Here is a 20,207-nt window from a genome sequence, read left to right as displayed (position 1 = left end):
TGGAATGAGATGTTCGACGAGCAGGTGTACACATACTTTTGGTCATGTGGTGTATATACAGTCTATTCTGAAAAGTATGGATTAAATTAAAATGTTCCCTCATCAATCTACACACAAAACCCCATGATGACAAACCAAAAACAGGTTTTTATAAATGTTTGCAAATGTATTAAAAATAAAAAACATAAATACCTTATTTACATAAGTATTCAGACCCTTTGCTATGAGACTCGGAATTCAGCTCAGGTGCATCCTCTTTCCATTGATTATCTTTGAGATGTTTCTACAACTTGATTGATGTCCACCAGTGGTACATTCAATTGATTGGACATGATTTGGAAAGGCACACACCTGTCTATATAAGGTTCCACAGTTGATAGTGCATGTCAGAGCAAAAACCAAGCCATGAGGTCGAAGGATTTGTCCGTAGAGCTCCGAGACAGCATTGTGTCGAGGCACAGATCTGGGGAAGGGTACCAAAGACATTCAGCAGCATTGAAGGTCCCCAAGAACACTGTGGCCTCCATCATTCTTAAATGGAGGAAGTTTGGAACCACCAAGATTCTTCCTAGAGCTGGCCAACCGACCAAACTGACCACTCGGGGGAGAAGGGCCTTGGTCAGGGAGGTGACCAAGAACCCAATGGTCACTCTGACAGAGCTCCACAGTTCCTCTGTGGAGATTGGAGAACCTTCCAGAAGGACAACCATCTCTGCAGCTCTCCACCAATCAGGCCTTTATGGTAGAGTGGCCAGATGAAAGTCACTCCTCAATAAAAGGCACATGACAGCCCGCTTGTGTTTCAGATAAGGCACCTAAAGGACTCTGACCATTAGAAACAAGATGCTCTGGTCTGATGAAACCAAGATTGAACTCTTTGACCTGAATGCTAAGCGTCACATCTGGAGGAAACCAGGCACCGCTCATCATCACTTGGCCAATACCATCCCTACGGTGAAGCATGGTGGTAGCAGCTGTCACGTTCTGACCTGTAAAGGTGTTATTTGTTAGTGTTTAGTATGGTCAGGACGTGGCAGGGGGTATTTTGTTTATATGTTTCGGGATTGTTAGTCTATGTGTATAGACAAGGGGTGTTTGATTAGAGTGGTCTAGAGGTTTGGTATATGTTCTATGTTAGGGCATTTTCTATGTTTATTCTAGTCACTCTGTTTCTATGTGCAGTTTTGTTCTTGACCTTCAATTGGAAGCAGCGGCTCCTCGTTGCTTCTGATTGAAGGTCCTATAATTAGGGGTTTGTTTGTATTGTGGGTAGTTATATTCTGTTTTGTGCTTATCACCTGACAGAACTGGTAGTGTCGTTTCCGTTAATTGTATACGTGTTTCATTTGTTTCTCCTTCTTCAATATTAAAAAAAGAAGATGAGTATACACTTCCCTGTTGCGTCTTGGTCCTCCACACACGACACGCGTTACAGCAGCATCATGCTGTGGGGATGTTTTTCAGCGGCAGGGACTGGGAGACTAGTCAGGATCGAGGGAAAGATGAACGGAGCAAAGTACAGAGAGATACTTGATGGAAACCTGCTCCAGAGCTCTCAGGACCTCAGACTGGGGCGAAGGTTCACCTTCCAACAGGACAACAACTATAAGCACACAGCCAAGACAACGCAGGAGTGGCTTCGGGACAAGTCTCTGAATGTCCTTGAATGGCCCGCCTGAGCCCTTTCTTGAACCCAATCGAACATCTCTGGAGAGACCTGAAAATAGCTGTGCAGCGACGCTCCCCATCCAACCTGACAGATCTTGAGAGGATCTGCAGAGAAGAATGAAGAAACTCCACAAATACAGGTGTGCCAAGCTTGTAGCGTCATATCCAAGAAAACTTAAGGCTGTAATCACTGCCAAAGGTGCTTCAACAAGGTACTGAATACTTACGTAAATGTGATATTTCAGGTTTTTTTTTTTTTTTTTTTTACACATTTGCAAAAAGTTCTAAAAACCTGTTTTTGCTTTGTCATTATGGGGTATGGGGTATTGTGTGTAACTTCATGAGATTATTATTTTTTTTTCATTTTAGAATAAGGCTGTAACGTAACAACATTTTGAAAAAGTTAATACTTTCCGAATGCACTGCACACAAAAAGATTACACCAAAATACACTAGTATCCCTATAACTATAATCCGATGAAATGGTGGGTCTACAGATGCCACTGACTAACCTCTGCAGTGAAGTTTCCCCCTACGTACAGATCTAGGATCTGCTTCCCTTCTTTTATTTACCCAAGATCAGTATCTAGGGGCAACTTCACTACACCAGTGACTCACCTCGATTTCTTGATAAGAGCTGTTGATCATGGCGATCAGCATGTTGAGCAACACCACCACCATGGTCACGTTGTAGATTCCATAGAGCACGTAGCCGATGTTCTCGATGAACTTGTGGTTGTACTTGAGCACCACAGAGGACACCTCGGATAGTCCAAATATAGACCAGAACAGAGTCTTGAAGCTCTCCTCCACCCTACGGTGACAAGGAAGGAAGGAAGGAAGGGGATAAGAAAGCTATAGGACAGGCTGATCAGATTAGGGGTTTCTAGATTGTTGTTGTGCCCTAGCGAAATCACAAACTACATTTGGCTGTTGCCCAAAGTGACAGGCGATAAAGTGCTGCTTCAAATAAAGTGATGTCACCTCATGTGTAGCCTAACTTATAAGTGTGTGGGGAATGAACCAAATATATTGGCATGTCTTGCTTAATACTAAAATGCATCATCCTGTGTTAAAGTATTCTGGTTGCCAAAGTCCCTTCGAGAAACATTTATATGCCATGAAATTATATATTTTTTATTTCAGGTGATGTTGCTGTATTTTATATTTTGTGTAATATGAATTCCACAGATGTCCTTGGTAAGAGCAGAAATGACCATTGTTGTAATAAGGGTCGTCTAAAGGAGACAAAAATGCGGCGTGTCAAGTGCTCATATTACTTTTAATGAAAACACTTTGCAAAATAACAAAACGACCAACAACAGTCCCGTCAGGTACAAACAACGAAACGGAAAACAACCACCCACAAAACCCCATGAAAAACAGGCTGCCTAAGTATGACTTCCAATCAGAGACAACGAAAAACACCTGCCTCTGATTGGAAACCATACTCGGTACCAACATAGAAAATACAACATAGAACGACAATCTAGACAACCCACATAGAAAACCCAAAATACATAGACAAAAACCCCCCCCTGTCAGGCCCTGACCAATCTACTATGGAAAAATGACCTCATACTAAGGTCAGAACGTGACAATTGTGACTCTTGGCAATGTTAGATTTGTGTGTGTGTTGCATTTATGCCAAGGCAGCTTGGCTAATGAAATGCAATATGGACACTAAGACAATAGAGGAAAATAATAACCATAACAATGGGAAGGATTTCATTTTCTCAGCCTCAGCTTGGAAACAGCAATCTTGGCGGTAATCCACTCCAGTGTGATATTAGTTATTTTTGCTGAGCTGCCACAAGCTCGGCGGTGCCTTTTCCAATTCAGTTTTGAAGAACTCTTAGAAAGGGAGTCCAAGGTTGGCCATTTTCAACTTTATTCTGCACTACAATGACTGAGTCGATAGACTGAATGAGCTAGCACTGCATGAATGGGCTCAATAGAGGAAGAAAAGAGTTCCCTACATGAATGGAGAACTCGTTTGTTGGAGATTTTTTTTATGTAGATATGTCCCAAGCAGTATTACTTTATAAATGTGTACCAATCGTATTCTCAAGTCTTATGTTTTATGAGTGTACTCATTTTAGGGACTTTGGGGACAAAACAGTATGGTTGAATGTGTACAAAGCCTCCCTACTGACTGTCAGTCCATACAGAGTGACTGTTCCTGTCACTGACTCCAGACCTGCCTGAGTGACCATCAATTAATGTTCTCTTATGTTGTGAGTCCCTATAAGTCTGTTCCCATAAGTGTCTCACCATATGTCTATTCCAATAAGTGTTCTCTATACACAAGTGTCCTCTATGTGTCTGCTATATCACTCACGTGGTGAAGGCCGGGTTGACCTTGGCACCCAAGTAGTAAGAATAGAGGATGAACATGCCAATCATGAAAGCCAGGAAGACCATGATGAACAGGACCATAAACTTGAAGATGTCTTTGACCGTGCGGCCCAGGGAGATCTGGAGCGGTCCAAAGCTCTCGTTAGCCGGCAGGATGTAAGCGATGCGTGTGAAGCTTAGCACCACAGCGATGGCGTACAGCCCTTCTGAGATCAGCTGGGGGTCCGACGGCAGCCATTTGTCCCTTGCTAAGTGGAGGAATGGGCAACAGCAACATGAACATGTGTTTAATGCATTGCGCTATATGACTGTTCTACACAATGGTTGGGTTACACTTTGTTTTACAGTCCCACTATGTCTTTGTGGGCTTTGAAATAACACAGAAAATAGTAATTGTATAATAATTCCCCAAAAAGTAGTCTTTTGTTTCTTTAGGATTCATCAACACAAGCACCAATACATACAATTTCTCACTAAATATCAGCTAAAACTAAATTAAACAGGACTATAAAATAAGTTGCCACCACAATTTGCATAGGCCACATATGTTCTCAATGTCAAATTAAAAACAGGCATTCATGTGATTTTAAATGTTTGCCCTTTTGCATGTTCTAATGATATACCTAATGATCATTTTTCTCCCTTCTGCGTGCAGTGTACTAGGTGGATAATGTTGCACTTAAAGTAATTCTGTATGTGTACGTCACTGTGTACGATTAGACAATTAGAGCTTAACCTGCGCTAAGAATCAAATGATTCTTCAGATTAGTGTGCCTGCCCTTAAGCATAATCATTGCTAACAATGTTACACGTCTTGCAGGGCAAGTGGTCAGGAAACATCTGTATTGACACTTGTGGTAGTATTTGTAGATGTGTGCAAGATGCCTACTTGTCTCAACTATTTCACAGGTTTAAGAAGATGGCGCTGCAGTGGATAGCTGCCGTTTTACGGGCTCCTGACGAAGTCTGCATTAACCTCTAGGGGCTAGGGGGCAGTATTTTCACGGCCGGATGAAAAACGTACCCAATTTAAACAGGTTACTACTCTGGCCCAGAAAATAGAATATGCATATTATTAGTAGATTTGAATAGAAAACACTCTGAAGTTTCTAAAACTGTTTGAATGGTGTCTGTGAGTATAACAGAACTCATATGGCAGGCAAAAAAATGAGAAAAATTGAATCAGGAAGTGGGAGAATTTAGAAATGTAGTTTTTGTTTTGAATCCCTTGGAAAACTACAGTGACATAGGATTTACGTTACACCTCCTAACACTTCCATTGGCTGTCAACAATCTTTATGAACTGGTTTCAACCGTCATCTGTTACCGGGCAGATCATTTTGGCTTAGTCAATCACTGGCCAGTCTGAGGAGAGGTGTCTTATGATGCGCGTGTACTTGACGTCATCGTTTTTATATTTTTCTTCTGGGATGAATAGCTATTGCCCGGTTGTAAAATTATCGCAATTTTACGTTACAATATACCCTAAAGGATTGATTGTAAACATCGTTTGACGTGTTTCTACAAACGGTAATGGAACTTTGAACATTTCGTCTATGGATTTGCGTCCACGCCACATGGCATTGTAAAGTGTTCTGGATGGGTCAACAAAACGGATGTATTTGGACATAAATGATGGACTTTGCAGAACAAATGAACATTTATTGTGGAAGTGGGTGCCCATCCGAGTGCATTCCGCCGAAGATCAGCAAAGGTAAGTAAATATTTCAAACATATTGTTGGAGATTTGTCGACGCCGTGGTTGTAGGCTAACTGCATAGCTTAGCATTGAAGGCTAAGTTCTGTACTCAGAATATTGAACAATGTGCTTTTTCCGTAACGTTATTTTGAAATCTGACAAAGTGGTTGCATAAAGGAGTAGATTATCTCTAATTCTTTAAATAATTGTTATACATTTTTTCAACGTTTATGAGTTATTCCGTAAATTAAATGTGCCTATTCACCGAAGTGTTATGGGGAGAAAACATTTTCTGAACGTCACGCGCCAATGTAAAAATTGGGTTTTTGGATATAAATATAAACTTGATCGAACAAAAAATGCATGTATTGTCTAACATGATGTCCTAGGAGTGTCATCTGATGAAGATTGTCAAAGGTTAGTGCTTAATTTTAGCTGTATATCTGGTTTTGTGATGGCTATCGTGCTTGGAAAATGGCTTCTTTTTTTTGCGAGGTGCTATGCTAAAATAATCTAATGTTTTTCTTTCACCGTAAAGCCTTTTTGAAATCGGACAATGTGATTGGATTAACGAGTAGAGTATCTTTAAAATGCCGTATAATACTTGAATTTTAATTTAGAGATTATTTTGTTTTGAATATCGCGCCGTGCTATCTCACTGGCTGTTGTCCAACCAATCCCGTTAACGGGATTGTATCCTCAAGAGGTTTTAAAAAGAATTTGGTTGTTGCTGATCTTACATTTTTGTACATAATGTTTCTCGCCATCATTTCATATGACCGAAAACAGCTTGTGGACATCAGAACAGTGATCATTAACCTCGATTTGATGACGATTTCTACTTCAGCAAGTTTTGGGCATTCTGCTTACCCCGGACCAGGCCCTGATCCCTGGCACTCGAAAGAGAAAGCAGCGGCGAAAGAGAGGCAAGCGAGGTGGTGTCTTGACTACGTTGGCAAGCAAGTAGACCATCATTGCCCTCTACTTTGTTGGCGAACGTGCAGTCACTGGAGAATAAACTGGATGAGCTCCGTTTGAGACAATCCTATCAACGGGACCTGAAAAAACTGTAATATCCTATGTTTCTTGGAGTCGTGGCTGAACGAGGACATGGATATCCAGCTCTGTTTTTTCTATGCATCGTCAAGCTCAGATGGCAGACTCGGGTAAGGCGAGAGGGGCAGCGGTGTGTCTCTTTGATAACAACAGCTGGTGCTCGATCTCTAATGTTTAGGAAGTCTAGAGTTTTTTTTGCCTGAGTCAGAATACCTCATAAGCTGCAGACCATACTATTTAACAAGAGAGTTCCCATCTATATTTTTCGTAGCTGTCTATTTATCACCACAAACCAATGCTGGCACTAACACCACACTCAACAAAATCCGTTTTACCAGATTTTTACCAGCATATCACCTATGCAAATAGAGGCGACAAAACTCTAAATGACCTTTACTCCACACTCAGAAACGCATACAAGGCCCTCCCTCTCCCTCCCTTTGGGAAATCAGTTACATCAGTCACCGGCTTCATTAATAACTGCATCAACGACGTTGTCTTCACAGTGACCGTACAGTGGTTCCTCCTTTAAAAGTTGTGTCACACTGCAGCACACCTTGTGGGCTGCTGCAGCATTCTGTGGCTAGTTATTTAATTGTCCGTTAGGATGGAACGGAAAATATGGCACTTTACAATGTGACGGTCGGCAGTACAGTACTGGGCTATTCAGCTAAAGAATCCCTGTGTGGTACGGGCAGGGCACGCGGGAAACCGGGGTTCACTTCCCTGCCAGGGAGGAAGGATAAGCTATCCTTGTAAATAAGAATTTGTTCTCAACTGACTTGCCTAGTTAAATAAAGGTTATACTAAGAGCATAACATTTCTTCACCCTAATTTTCTAATTCTAGTCTAACCAATACCCAAACTGAGATTAAGTGAAAATAAAAATGTAATTGATTTATCAAGCCCATTCTTCATACTTGTCTCAGAACCTCGCAAAACAGTGCTAAAATAGTTGTAGGCTTTCGCTTCAAAATCTATTGCTTATAACTTCAATATGCTCTTTAAATAAATTGTCACGGTCGTCGTACTGATTGAACCAAAACGCAGCGGGAATGTGTATCCTCACCTTCCTTTTTATTTAGGGAAAAATGTGAACACAAAATAACAAAAACAACGACGAAACAGTCCTGTAAGGCTACTAGGCTATACAAAGAACAACTACCCACAAATCCCAATGAAAAAACACCCCTATTAAATAGGACCTTCAATTAGAGGCAACGAGGAACAGCTGCCTCCAATTGAAGGTCAACCCAATAAACTAAACATAGAAATAGAATAAATAGACACAGACATAGAAATAGACTAACATAGAACATTGCCCAAAAAAACCCGAAACACACTAAACAAACACCCCCTGCCACGCCCTGATCAAACTATAATAACAAAACAACCCCTTTTACTTGTCAGGACGTGACATAAATAAGACCTACACCACTTTTAACAGCACATTACTCAACACTAGTGAGACTCATGTCCCCTAGGGTAGGCCTACAGTATATCGAAAAATAAGACGTGGCTCTCCGCTAATAATTACATATAGAGGATTGGAGGATTCTAAATTAAAACCAAAAGCCACCTCATGGGTCTCCCGGTGGCGGTCGGCACGGGTATCAAACCTGCATCAGCCAGTTAAGTTATTTTATATAGGTCTAGGCTCCGAAGAATTAGAATCGAAATAAGCGCTCTTGTTGTTTGTAAAGTCAAATTAAAATGAAGATTATTGTTGAAATGAATTGCTCGACTGGTGTAGGTTCTCTCCATCTGTTGGTGTGCAACACTTGCATAACAGGTTAGCTATATTTTCAGCACCTGCCACACCTCAACTCCTATTGATTGCGCTGTGGTTGCTGCCAGTTGTTTTTGTAAATGTAACCTTTATTTAACTAGGCAAGTCAGGTAAGAACAAATTCTTATTTACAATGACAGCCTACCCCAGATGACGCTGGGCCAATTGTGCGCCGCCCTATGGCACTCCCAATCACGGTTGGATGTGATACAGCCTGTATTCGAACCAGGGACTGTAGTAATGCCTCTTGCACTGAGATGCAGTGCCTTAGACTGCTTCGCCACTCAGGAGTCATGACCAATATATGTAGATATCTTTTTTTTCCAGAACATTAACCGTGTGTAGGTAGATACTTGTGTAGGTAGATGTGGAAAGGTAGATACAAATGATTTGTTGCAAGTTGGGGAGGGGGGTTCAGACTTAGCTCGGCTATTAGACAATTCTTTAGTAAAGGTTGAATAGTCTATTGTTCAGCTAATAACCCATTGTGAAAAACTAATAATAATACTTTCCCCCCTTTCCACTTGTTAAAGATTCCAATTGATAAAGTGTTTTTAGCCACAATTGGCCCCAAACCCAATTAATACATTTGGGCACAGTTGATAGCGTGCTGGGCTTCGGGCTAGAATGTTGAGGGTTCGAAACCTGTTCCCTGCTTGTTTCATTACATTATTATGCTGGTCTCAGAGCAAATAGCCTGGATTGTTACTCCCATCTCGTTCCTCGCCCTCTTCCATGTGTCATTCTCTGCCTGAGTGGCTCGCATGCTGGCAGGGTATGGCAGCACCTTCAGTTGTGCGTCAAGAATTCAGCATATCAAGTTTGTTGATGTGAGAGAGGAAGCCAGTCCTGTCATTGCCACCTCACCCGCTCTTAAGATAACCTTCGGGCCAACTGGGGGCCCAAGGCTGGTTAGGAGACACAGCTAGAGACACTATGTAATTGTGATGAACTAAGAGAAGATTAGGGTAGCACTGCTGTCTCCCTGCTCCTCTGTTCTTACCTCTTTCCCTTTCTGTCTTCGACACCTCTCTCGCCACCTCTTTTTTTAAATAATGCACACCATATGTGCATTGAAGTACAGATTTAACTTGTATTTATAATATAATATTACAATGATCATAATTATAATGCATGTATTATGTATTTATAACACCTGGATAATGAACTTTCAATAAAGCGTTTCACATTCTCCACTGGTGGAAATGAAGTATCTCATTGGAATACTACACCTATCCTGTGTCCTCAGATTAATGCAGATGAAGGGAGTTAGATATGCATAGGAAGTGTAGTGTACTGTTTTTTATTTCTGTATATATGAATTACAAATCAGCCTTTACTTAAATCATGTTTCGAGTCTATTGCATAGTTACAATGTGTAATCATTGATGTCCCAGAAGCAGGAGTGGTAAACACTGTTGAAGTGTAGAATTGTAATACATACATGCAGACACAGCATCATTCAAAGAATGGAGTTAGATACACCTGGTATTGGATATGACTGAAAAAGAATGTCTCACAGAGATTCATACCTGAACCACACCTTTATTTACCAAGGAAGAGTACATGATCAGTGAATATATTCAATGTACAGGCTACAATATGGGTATCTCATGCATGGTAATAACTACAGTACGTGTATATAGGACTTGCATCCATGGCGCAATAAAGTTATTATATTCTACTCTATCCATAGGCTTCATTAATGCCATTCAGACTTGAAGTCGATACAACAACTATGGTACCTGAGGTTCATAGATTGGTATGAATATTAGTTCAGAACCTAACGTTTTAGGGTCCATACACAGATCGGCTACATACTGTAGCTAGCTACACATCCATAGGCACACAGTTATTTTTACCTTCCACTACACAATACACAAGTAAATAGTTAGTTAGCTATGTTACCTCAGCTGCATTGCATGGCAAATATAAGCAAGGCAAGCTTACACAATTGTACAACACAAATTACAATTTCATACTCATGTCATAACACTAGCTAGCTAGCTGGCTAGAGTTAGCTAAATAGCGATTTTCGTAAATTAACTTTGACAAAAAATATGCACAATCATTTGTTTCTACAAATATGTCTCTAACATATTCCTCTCAATTGTACATTTTTTGCTTGACTCATTATGACGTCATAATTTCTTACATTTGCTTCCACCGTAATGTTTTTGTCAGACATCTTTGCTGGAGAAAGTCACCAGTGACAGGTGGCATAACATTAAATTTGTCATTGGAACCACTCGATATGATTGGTCATATAAAAACCTTGGGACCCAAATGCATAATGAGTGCTCTAACTCCCCCCTGCGGTAGTCTGGAATAATGAAGCAGTGACGCTGGGTACCTCTAAGTCCTGCAGTGTAAGCTCGCAACTTTTAAAGGAGGAACCACTGTACGTACATACCCCAACCAGAAGCCATGGATTACATGCAACATCCGCACTGAGCTAAATGCTAGAGCTGCCACTTTCAACATTTGGGACATTAATCCGGAAGCTTATAAGAAATCCCGCTACACCCTCCAACAAGCCATCAAACAGGCAAAGCATCAATACAGGACTAAGATCAAATCCTACGCTGGCTGACGCTCGACTGATGTGGCAGGTCTTGCAAACTCTCATGAATTATAAAGGGAAACCCAGCCGTGAGCTGCCCACCGACATGAGTCTACCAGACGAGCTAAATGCCTTCTATGCTCCTTTGAGGCAAACAACACTGAACCATGCATGAGAGCACCAGCTGTTCTGGATGACTGTGTGATCTCGCTCTCCGTAGCCAATGTAAGACCTTTAAACGGGTTAACATTTACAAGGCCGCGGGGCCAGATGGAATACCAGGATGCGTACTCAGAGAATGCACTGACCAGCTGGCAAGTGTCTTCACTGACATTTTCAACCATCTCTGACCCGGTCTGTTATACCAACTTGTTTCAAACAGACCCATGCCCGGACGTTCATGGGCACTTAAAAATCATACAATGTGATTTTCTGGATTTTTGTTTTAGATTCCGTCTCTCACAGTTGAAGTGTACCTATGATAAAAATGACAGACCTCTACATGCTTTGTAAGTAGAAAAACCTGCAAAATCGGCAGTGTATCAAATACTTGTTCTCCCCACTGTATATGAACATAGCACTGGAAGACACTGGAAGATGGCCCCAATGGAGCCTCGCTACTAGATCTTAAACTTTGCAGTATTTCATTTCTTGATGTACTATTTTTTACATTATTAGCTCAGGAAATGTTTTGTGTCATTACATACAGCCGGGAAGAACTATTGGATATTAGAGGCGGTAACTCACCAGAACTACCAGCATTACTGTCACGACTTCTGCCGAAGTCGATGCCCCTCCTTGTTCGGGTGGTGCTCGCCGTTCAACGTCACCGGTTTTCTAGCCATCATTTATCAATTTTTCATTTTCCATTGGTTTTGTCTTGTCTTCCTACACACTAGGTTCCAATCACATTCATTACATATTGTGTATTTAACCCTCTGTTTACCCTCATGTCCTTGTCAGAGATTGTTTGTTTGTTCTGTGCTCGTGTATTTTGTATTGGTGTGCGACGGGTTTATTTGACCCATGTTATTTTATTTACGTACGTTGGTTTTGGAGTTTGATTTTATTTCTTTATTAAACTACTCCAGTTATACCATGTTGGTTTCTCCTGCGCCTGACTTCCCTGCCACCTACACACACGACGATGACAATTACGACCAGGAATACAACTTCCCTGGAGCAGATCCTTTGTTCACTCTTCCCAGAGAAATTAAACTTATTATAAAGGCTGACTCAAAACATCACTGATGGAGGAGAGGCACTCGAGGTGGCCTGCTGGTTTGAATTAGAGGCGCGCACACCACCCACGGCGTTCCGAGTATATTACTCGCTAATGTTCAGTCTTTCTTTCCAGAGAGACATCGGGGCCTGTAACATACTTTCTTTCACAGAAACATGGCTCTCTCAGGATATTCTGTTGGAGTCGGTAAAGCCAGCAGGATTCTCAGTATATCGCGCAGACAGTAATAAATATATCTCCGGGAAGCAGAAGGGCAGAGGGGTGTGCTTCATGATTAATGACTTATGGTGTAATTCTAGGAACATACAGGAACTCAAGTCCTTTTGTTCACCCGACCTAGAATACCTCACAATTAAATGCCAACCATATTATCTCCCAAGAGAATTCTCCTCCATCATCGCCACGGCCGTTTACATCCCACCTCAAGCCGAAACCTTGACGGCCCTCAAAGAACTTCACTGGACTTTAGGCAAACTGGAAACCACATATCCTGAGGCTGCATTTATAGTAGCTGGGGATTTTAACAAAGCAAATCTGAGGACTAGGCTGCCGAAGTTCTATCAACACATTGACTGTCCTACTCGCGCTACTAAGACTCTCGACCATTGCTATTCAAACTTCCGGAATGCTTACAAGGCCCTCCCCACCCTCCTTTCGGCAAATCTGACCACGACTCCATCTTGCTCCTCCCGTCCTATAGGCAGAAACTCAAACAGGAAGTGCCCGTGCTTCATACTATTCAATGCTGGTCTGACCAATCGGTATCCACGCTTCAGGATTGGTTTGATCACGTGGACTGGGATATGTTCCAAGTAGCTGGCGAAAATAATCTAGACGCATACACGGATACGGTGACTGAGTTCATAAGAAAGTGTATAGGAGATGTAACACCCACTGTGACTATTAAAACCTACCCTAACCAGAAACCCTGCATAGATGGTAGCATTCAAGCGAAACTGAAAGCGCAAACCACCACATTTAACCAGGGCAAGGCGACTGGTAATATGGCAGAATATAAACGGTGTAGTTATTATCTCCGCAAGGCAATCAAACAAGCTAAACGTCAGTATAGAGATAAAGTGGAGTCGCAATTCAACATTGTTCAATCATTGTTCCTGTACCCAAGAAGGCAAAGGTAACTGAACTTAATGACTATGGCCCTGTAGCACTCACCTCTGTCATCATGAAGTGCTTTGAGAGACTAGTCAAGGTTCATATCACCTCTAACTTACCTGCCACCCTAGACCCACTTCAATTTGCTACCGCCCCAATAGATCCACAGACGATTCAATCGCCATCACTCTGCACACTGCCCTGTCCAATCTGGACAATAGGAATACCTATATAAGAATGCTGTTTATTGACTATAGCTCAGCATTCAACACCATAGTACCCTCCAGGCTCATCATTAAATTTGAGCCCCTGTGTCTGAACCCCGCCCTGTGCAACTGGGTCCTGGACTTCCTGACTTCGCCCCTAGGTGGTGAAGGTAGGAAACATCACCTCCACTCCGCTGATCCTCAACAATGGGGCCCCACAAGGATGCGTGCTCAGACCCCTCCTCTACTCTCTGTTCACCCATGACTGCGTGGCCAAGCACGCCTCCAACTCAATCATCAAGTTTGCAGACGACACAACAGTGGTAGGCTTGATTACCAATGATGACAAGAAAGCCTACAGGGAGGAGGTGAGGGCTCTGGGAGTGTGGTGCCTGGAAAACAACCTCTCACTCAACGTCAACAAAATAAAGGAGATGATCGTGGACGTCAGGAAACAGCTAAGGGTGGAGAAGGTGGAAAGCTTCAGGTTTCTTGGCATACACATCACTGACAAACTGAAATGGACCACCCACACAGACAGTGTGGTGAAGAAGGCACTACAGAGCCTCTTCAACCTCAGGAGGCTAAAGAAATTTGGCTTGTGACCTAAAACCCTCACAAATTTTTACAGATGCACAATTGAAAGCATCCTGTCGGGCTGTATCACCACCTGGTACGGCAACTGCACCGCCCGCAATCGCAAGGCTCTCCAGAGGGTGGTGCGGTCTGCCCAACGCTTTACCGGGGGTAAAATACCCGCCCTCCAGGACACTTACAGCACCCGACGTCACAGCAAGGTCAAAAAGATCCTAAAGGACATCAACCACCCGAACCACTGCCTGTTCACCCCGCTATTATCGAGAAGGCGAGGTCAGTACAGGTGCATCAAAGCTGGGACCGAGAGACTGAAAAACAGCTGCTATCTGAAGGCCATCAGACTGATAACCTGTTGGGGCTAGGGGGCAGTATTTGCACGGCTGGATAAAAAAATTTACCCGATTTAATCTGGTTACTAATCCTACCCAGTAACTAGAATATGCATATACTTATTATATATGGATAGAAAACACCCTAAATTTTCTAAAACTGTTTGAATGGTGTCTGTGAGTATAACAGAACTCATTTGGCAGGCAAAACCCTGAGACATTTTCTGACAGGAAGTGGATACCTGATGTGTTGTATTACCTTTAAACCTATGCCATTGAAAAACACAGGGGCTGAGGAATATTTTGGCACTCCCTATTGCTTCCACTAGATGTCACCAGCCTTTACAAAGTGTTTTGAGTCTTCTGGAGGGAGATCTGACCGAACAAGAGCCATGGAACGATGATGGCCCATTAGACACCTGGCGCGCGAGTTCATGTTGGGTACCCTCGTTCCAATACGTTATAAAAGAGGATGCATTCGTCCACCTTGAATATTATTCATGTTCTGGTTAAAAAAGGCCCTAATGATTTATGCTATACAACGTTTGACATGTTTGAACGAACGTAAATATATTTTTTCCCCTCGTTCATGAAGTGAAGTCCGGCGGGCTTAGATCATGTGCTAACAAGACGGAGATTTTTGGACATAAATGATGAGCTTTTTTGAACAAAACTACATTCGTTATGGACCTGTGATACCTGGAAGTGACATCTGATGAAGAGAATCAAAGGTAATGGATTATTTACATAGTATTTTCGATTTTAGATCTCCCCAACATGATGGCTAGTCTGTATCGCAACGCGTATTTTTCTGGGCGCAGTGCTCAGATTATTGCAAAGTGTGATTTCCCAGTAAGGTTATTTTTAAATCTGGCAAGTTGATTGCGTTCAAGAGATGTAAATCTATAATTCTTTAAATGACAATATAATATTTTACCAATGTTTTCTCATTTTAATTATTTAATTTGTCGTGGTGACTTGACTGCCGGTTATTGGAGGGAAACGATTTCCTCAACATCAATGCCATAGTAAAACGCTGTTTTTGGATATAAATATGAACTTGATAGAACTAAAAATGCATGCATTGTCTAACATAATGTCCTAGGAGTGTCATCTGATGGAGATTGTAAAAGGTTAGTGCATCATTTTAGCTGGTTTTATGGTTTTGGTGACCCTGTCTTTGAATTGACAAAACATTACACACAACTCTTGTAAATGTACTGTCCTAACATACTCTAAATTTATGCTTTCGCCGTAAAACCTTTTTGAAATCGTAAAACGTGGTTAGATTAAGGAGATGTTTATCTTTCAAAGGGTGTAAAATAGTTGTATGTTTGAAAAATTTGAATTTTGACATTTATTTGGATTCAAATTTGCCGCTCTTGAAATGCACCTGCTGTTGATGGAGTGCACCACGGGTGGGACGCTTGCGTCCCACCTAGCCCATAGAAGTCAAACAGTCATCACTAGCACATTAGAGGCTGCTGCCTATAGGCAGACTAGGAATCTTTGGCCACTTTAAGGAATGGAACACTAGTCACTTTAAAAATGTTTACACATGTGGCATTACTCATCTCATGTGTATATACTGTATTCTATACTATTCTACGGTATTTTAGTCACCTAATGTTTACATATGTGGCATTACTCATCTCATGTGTATATACTGTATTCTATACTATTCTCCAGTATCTCATTCACTTAATAATGTTTACATATCTTGCATTACTCATCTCATATGTATAAACTTTTTTCTATACTATTCTGTTGTATCTTAGTTTGTTTCGCTCTGACATTGCTCGTCCATATGTATATAGTCTTAATTCATTCCTACTTAGATTTGTGTGTATTGGGTATATGTTGTGTAATTTGTTAGATATTACAGCACTGTCGGAGATAGAAGCACAAGCACTTTGCTACATCCACAATAACATCTGCTAATCATGTGTATGTGACCAATAAAATTAGATTTGATAGCAACCTCAATTACCTTGTACCCCTGCACATCGACTCGGGTACTACCTCTCTATATAGCCATGCTTACTCGTTAATATTATTCATTATTCACTGTGTATTTATTGCTCGTGTCACTATTTCAGTGACAAATAACATTTGATTGGGTGCATCCTGACTTTAGGAAAAAAATCTATACAGTAGCTCTTCTCTCACCGTAGGTAAAGTATTTGACCTCTGGGGGTAGGGTCACCAGGGAGAGGTCGGTGGTGTGGATCTTTTCGTTGACGTACTGCTGGGCTCTGGTGGCCTGGAGGAAGGCAAAGAACCGAGCGGTGAAAGCGGCAATGAAGATGGAGAGCATGCCGAAGTCCAGAATGTTCCACAGCTGCTGCATGTACTCCCTGGGCCCCTCGGTCCACAGCTCCTTACACTCCGACCACATCATTCCTGCAGAGGAAGCAACAAAGATGTGGGTTGTGTTCAGTAGGCACCAAACAGATTAAACGGTTCTGAAACTGAGAGAAAAATCTACAGAGGAAACAACATCAAGAGGAAAGGGGTTGTGTTAATTAGGTATACAACTGTAAAAAAAGGACAAACGGAGAGGCACTGGACGTATCCAATAAGAATGCTCATTTTCGTTTTCCGTTGCAAATTGTTTAGCTATGTCGTGCCCTAATTAACATGACTGGCAATAGTGAGACCGCAGTGTGTTGAATCTGGGTATTCCTCCAAAGCTCCATTGTCCTGAGTCTACACAACTCTGCCAGGACCTAGGATCAAGGGAGATACTAAAGTGTTTTAGTACTATATCTCTTGACACAATGATGAAAATAATCATGGCCTCCAAACCCTCAAGCTGCATACTGGACCCTATTCCAACTAAACTACTGAAAGAGCTGCTTCCTGTGCTTGGCCCTCCTATGTTGAACATAATAAACGGCTCTCTATCTGTACCAAGCTCACTAAAAGTGGCAGTAATAAAGCCTCTCTTGAAAAAGCCGAATCTTGATCCAGAAATTATAAAAAACTATCGGCCTATATCGAATCTTCCATTCCTCTCAAAAATTTTAGAAAAAGCTGTTGCACAGCAACTCACTGCCTTCCTGAAGACAAACAATGTATACGAAACGCTTAAGTATGGTTTTAGACCCCATCATAGCACTGAGACTGCACTTGTGAAGGTGGTAAATGACCTTTTAATGACGTCAGACCGAGGCTCTGCATCTGTCCTCGTGCTCCTAGATCTTAGTGCTGCTTTTGATACCATCGATCACCACATTCTTTTGGAGAGATTGGAAACCCAAATTGGTCTACATGGACAAGTTCTGGCCTGGTTTAGATCTTATCTGTCGGAAAGATATCAGTTTGTTTCTGTGAATGGTTTGTCCTCTGACAAATCAATTGTACATTTCGGTGTTCCTCAAGGTTCCGTTTTAGGACCACTATTGTTTTCACTATATATTTTACCTCTTGGGGATGTCATTCGAAAACATAATGTTAAATTTCACTGCTATGCGGACGACACACAGCTGTACATTTCAATGAAACATGGTGAAGCCCCAAAATTGCCCTCGCTAGAAGCCTGTGTTTCAGACATAAAGAAGTGGATGGCTGCAAACTTTCTACTTTTAAACTCGGACAAAACAGAGATGCTTGTTCTAGGTCCCAAGAAACAAAGAGATCTTCTGTTGAATCTGACAATTAATCTGGATGGTTGTACAGTCGTCTCAAATAAAACCGTGAAAGACCTCGTCGTTACTCTGGACCCTGATCTCTCTTTTGAAGAACATATCAAGACTGTTTCAAGGACAGCTTTTTTCCATCTACGTAACATTGCAAAAATCAGAAATTTTCTGTCCAAAAATGACGCAGAAAAATTAATCCATGCTTTTGTTACTTCTAGGCTGGACTACTGCAATGCTCTACTTTCCGGCTACCCGGATAAAGCACTAAATAAACTTCAGTTAGTGCTAAATACGGCTGCTAGAATCCTGACTAGAACCAAAAAATTTGATCATATTACTCCAGTGCTAGCCTCCCTACACTGGCTTCCTGTTAAGGCAAGGGCTTATTTCAAGGTTTTACTGCTAACCTACAAAGCATTACATGGGCTTGCTCCTACCTATCTTTCCGATTTGGTCCTGCCGTACATACCTACACGTACGCTACGGTCACAAGACGCAGGCCTCCTAATTGTCCCTAGAATTTCTAAGCAAACGGCTGGAGGTAGGGCTTTCTCCTATAGAGCTCCATTTTTATGGAATGGTCTGCCTACCAATGTGAGAGACGCAGACTCAGTCTCAACCTTTAAGTCTTTACTGAAGACTTATCTCTTCAGTAGGTCCTATGATTAAGTATAGTCTGGCCCAGGAGTGTGAAGGTGAACGGAAAGGCTGGAGCAACGAACCGCCCTTGCTGTCTCTGCCTTGCCGGTTCCCCTCTTTCCACTGGGATTCTCTGCCTCTAACCCTTTTACAGGGGCTGAGTCACTGGCTTACTGGTGTTCTTCCATGCCGTCCATGGGAGGGGTGTGTCACTTGAGTGGGTTGAGTCACTGACGTGGTCTTCCTGTCTGGGTTGGCGCCCCCCCTTGGGTTGTGCCATGGCGGAGATCGTTGTGGGCTATACTCGGCCTTGTCTTAGGACGGTAAGTTGGTGGTTGGAGACATCCCTCTAGTGGTGTGGGGGCTGTGCTTTGGCAAAGTGGGTGGGGTTATATCCTGCCTGTTTGGCCCTGTCCGGGGGTATCATCCGATGGGGCCACAGTGTCTTCTGATCCCTCCTGTCTCAGCCTCCAGTATTTATGCTGCAGTAGTTTATGTGTCGGGGGGCTAGGGTCAGTCTGTTACATCTGGAGTATTTCTCTTGTCTTATCCGGTGTCCTGTGTGAATTTAAATATGCTCTCTCTAATTCTCTCTTTCCTTCTTTCTGTCTTTCTCTCGGAGGACCTGAGCCCTAGGACCATGCCTCAGGACTACCTGGTATGATGACTGTCCCCAGTCCACCTGGCCGTGCTGCTGCTCCAGTTTCAACTGTTCTGCCTGCGGCTATGGAACCCTGACCTGTTCACCGGACGTGCTTGTTGCACCCTCGACAACTACTATGATTATTATTATTTGACCATACTGGTCATTTATGAACATTTTACCATTTTAACATCTTGATCATGTTCTGTTATAATATCCACCCTGCACAGCCAGAAGAGGACTGGCCACCCCTCATAGCCTGGTTCCTCTCTAAGTTTCTTCCTAGGTTTTTGGCCTTTCTAGGGAGTTTTTCCTAGGGAGTTTTTCCTAGTCACCGTGCTTTTTTCACATGCATTGCTTGATGTTTGGGGTTTTAGGCTGGGTTTCTGTACAGCACTTTGAGATATCAGCTGATGTACGAAGGGCTATATAAAAATACATTTGATTTGAAATTTGATTTGATTCAGTAATCTCCTAATGTCTACCTAAAGAAACCACATTGAGGGCCTGAAAATAGGTTAATTTGTTTATTAAATCAACTGAATGAATCTAGCTGTGCACTACAGATTAAAAACTCTAAGCCCTGGTACAAACACAGCTCAATCCCTGCACCAAACTAAAAAATATGTCAATTTCTGTTTGGATCGAAGAGTGGGGATA

At 42.1% G+C, this 20,207-nt stretch overlaps 1 protein-coding gene across 1 annotated transcript in view; it reads right to left on the bottom strand.

The window, feature by feature from the left end:
* trpc3 (transient receptor potential cation channel, subfamily C, member 3) overlaps positions 1 to 20,207 on the bottom strand; it is a 98,796-nt gene that overhangs the window by 19,496 nt on the left and 59,093 nt on the right. Inside the window, exons 6-8 of the mRNA XM_082955845.1 lie at positions 16,791 to 17,024; positions 4,010 to 4,274; positions 2,287 to 2,482 (exon numbers count right to left, since the gene is read on the bottom strand). Of these exons, the coding sequence (XP_082811971.1) occupies positions 2,287 to 2,482; positions 4,010 to 4,274; positions 16,791 to 17,024 (695 nt within the window). The remainder of the gene's footprint in view (positions 1 to 2,286; positions 2,483 to 4,009; positions 4,275 to 16,790; positions 17,025 to 20,207) is intronic.

This window comes from Salmo salar, chromosome 09 (genome assembly GCF_965601325.2).
Source record: "Salmo salar chromosome 09, fSalSal1, whole genome shotgun sequence".
Taxonomy (NCBI): domain Eukaryota; kingdom Metazoa; phylum Chordata; class Actinopteri; order Salmoniformes; family Salmonidae; genus Salmo; species Salmo salar.
The sequence above is the reverse complement of the archived record's forward strand: the minus strand, read 5'-3'. Positions and strand labels throughout refer to the sequence as shown.